Here is a 2,233-nt window from a genome sequence, read left to right as displayed (position 1 = left end):
GTAGCCAGCACATACATCTTCATTGTAGAATTAGGAAGTTTATCCCGTCTACCAAATAACGAAACCACGAGGGGATGTGAACCTATTCGTTATTCACAAGTGAGATAGCAACATGTAAACTACTGCAAATATTCTAAAAATGATGAACAAAGGCATGTGGTCGTCTCCTGTGCTAGTGCCGTAGTCAGCTATTAGAAAAGGTAACGAGGATAGAGAACAGAAGCTGATTTATTGGCATGCTTCCATATATAACTTAAGATAGGATGAGCCGCCTCCTAAATTCCTAACATACAAGCTCTACCTCACTTCTCTAGGTCACTTTGTCTCTAACTTGTAACTCGATATAACTTGTGGCTCTATATTTACTAACTTGTGGACCCGGTTACAAACAAAGATCAGCTTTCCTACTTCACATCCTGAGAGAAACCATCCTGGATTCTTGAACACAGCTTAGTGATCTCCTGCAGGATGCTATCTTATTTTATTTCACACCACAGCGATTTGGAGAACAGAGAACAACTCAGTTGGACACCAAAAGAACACCGCTTGTGTTAGGAGTACCCATGACAATAGAAGTGTACGCCAAAACTCAAAAAAAGAGCTGAAGGGCATAAAAGTTCACATATGACTAACCTGCGCAAGCAGTGCGACATTAAGACCAAAGCTTCTGTCTGAAGCTCCAGCAACAAGTTTATACAAGAAAGTAATTTCTCCAAGATCCTCTGTTTCTGTGCCATTACCCATCATTTCATCACTGATTTGCAACAGCTTCCTTGTCGACAGATATGAAACATGGTATGCCCCAACAGAACCTTCAAATTCACTCTGGATATCAAGAATCTTTGGATAGTGAGTTACAAAAATGACAATACATTTCTTGTTTTTCAGGAGATAGTGTAATGTAGCGTAGGCTATAGCAACACCATCGTGTGTGCTTGTTCCACGGCCAAGCTCATCAATGATAACTAGGGATCGAGATGAGCAGTTCTGTAATATGCTGGAAGCTTCATTCATCTCTTCATAAAAGGTACTTGTTCCTTGTTGAATACTGTCAGATGCACCCATCCGAGTATAAATTCCATCAACAACATGAAGTGTTGCTGATGAAGCTGGTACAAAGGAACCAACCTAATGAAACCAGAGCAACAAGTTATAGGAATCTCCTCAGAGAAAAATTGCAACTAGAGTAATCTATAACAACTATCAACCTTCTTTTTTTGCGAGGGAACAACTACCAGTCTTTAGCTGCTTTTAAAAGGAAAAAGATAACCCTTTACCAATGCTTTTGTCAGCGGAAAACCAACTACTCGGTAAAAGTTTTTACTGGCATAGTTATATTATACATTCACAACGTGTTTCCATGAGTAGACTTAAAGCATCGGATAAAACCTATACCTGGGCCATAATAGTAATTAGTGCAACTTGACGAATATAGCAACTTTTTCCTCCCATGTTTGGTCCTGTAACAATCTGGCAGTACTGCCCATCTGCATGAAGGTTTGTATCATTTGGAACGAAATTGTCTCCAAGTAGAGACTCCAGAACCTAAAATGCAACAGCACACCATCACCACCATCGTCAAATAAATAGAAGGTGTTGATGTGCAAAACTGAAGAAAAGGTACTAATGTGATCAAACTCAGGAGGCTTGATCCTGAAAGCCATCAGTAGAATGGAAAGTTTTTTTTCTAGAATAAGCACAAGCATGCGTATCATATATTCATAGAAGAGCCAAGACGGCTGATACAAAGTGGTCTACAACTAACCGGATGGCGGCCATCTTTGATGTGGATCTGACTTGCTTCATTTTCAGGAACAAAATTAGGTTGTACATAATTCTGCAAAAATGGAAAATCAGATCGTGATCGATGTCATGTAGGAAAAACAAACCACGTAAAAAGGTGAACACTGGTTAACGATAGTCTATTACATTTTGTTTTGCAAGAGTGGCAAGAGAGTATAAGCAGTCAAGAGCTGCAAGAGATTCCACAGATGCTTGAAACTGCGCATAATATTTGCCAAAATCCATAAGGAATTTGTGCCATGTTTTCCTGCAGATAACTGCTAGTTCTTCTTTAGCCAGTAATAAGTTGTCCAAGTTCTTCAATACTTCAGGAGTGTGGTATCTAATAGTTTTTTTGGTGCTATTTACTTTCATCCAATTTGAAGGCACCCTTCTATCTACTGGTAGCTGCAGACACACACAATAGGTAACATTAATGACCCAAAAAAAA

General features: G+C 39.2%; 1 protein-coding gene across 1 annotated transcript in view; it reads right to left on the bottom strand.

The window, feature by feature from the left end:
* The window catches only part of LOC119360998 (DNA mismatch repair protein MSH3-like), a 6,343-nt gene that overhangs the window by 990 nt on the left and 3,120 nt on the right, over positions 1-2,233 (bottom strand). The window contains exons 5-8 of the mRNA XM_037626406.1: positions 1,930-2,226; positions 1,766-1,837; positions 1,396-1,545; positions 634-1,128 (exon numbers count right to left, since the gene is read on the bottom strand). Coding sequence (XP_037482303.1) covers positions 634-1,128; positions 1,396-1,545; positions 1,766-1,837; positions 1,930-2,226 — 1,014 coding nt within the window. The remainder of the gene's footprint in view (positions 1-633; positions 1,129-1,395; positions 1,546-1,765; positions 1,838-1,929; positions 2,227-2,233) is intronic.

Source organism: Triticum dicoccoides, chromosome 2B (genome assembly GCF_002162155.2).
Source record: "Triticum dicoccoides isolate Atlit2015 ecotype Zavitan chromosome 2B, WEW_v2.0, whole genome shotgun sequence".
Taxonomy (NCBI): domain Eukaryota; kingdom Viridiplantae; phylum Streptophyta; class Magnoliopsida; order Poales; family Poaceae; genus Triticum; species Triticum dicoccoides.
Note: the sequence above shows the minus strand (reverse complement) of the source record. Positions and strands in the feature narration are given on the sequence as shown.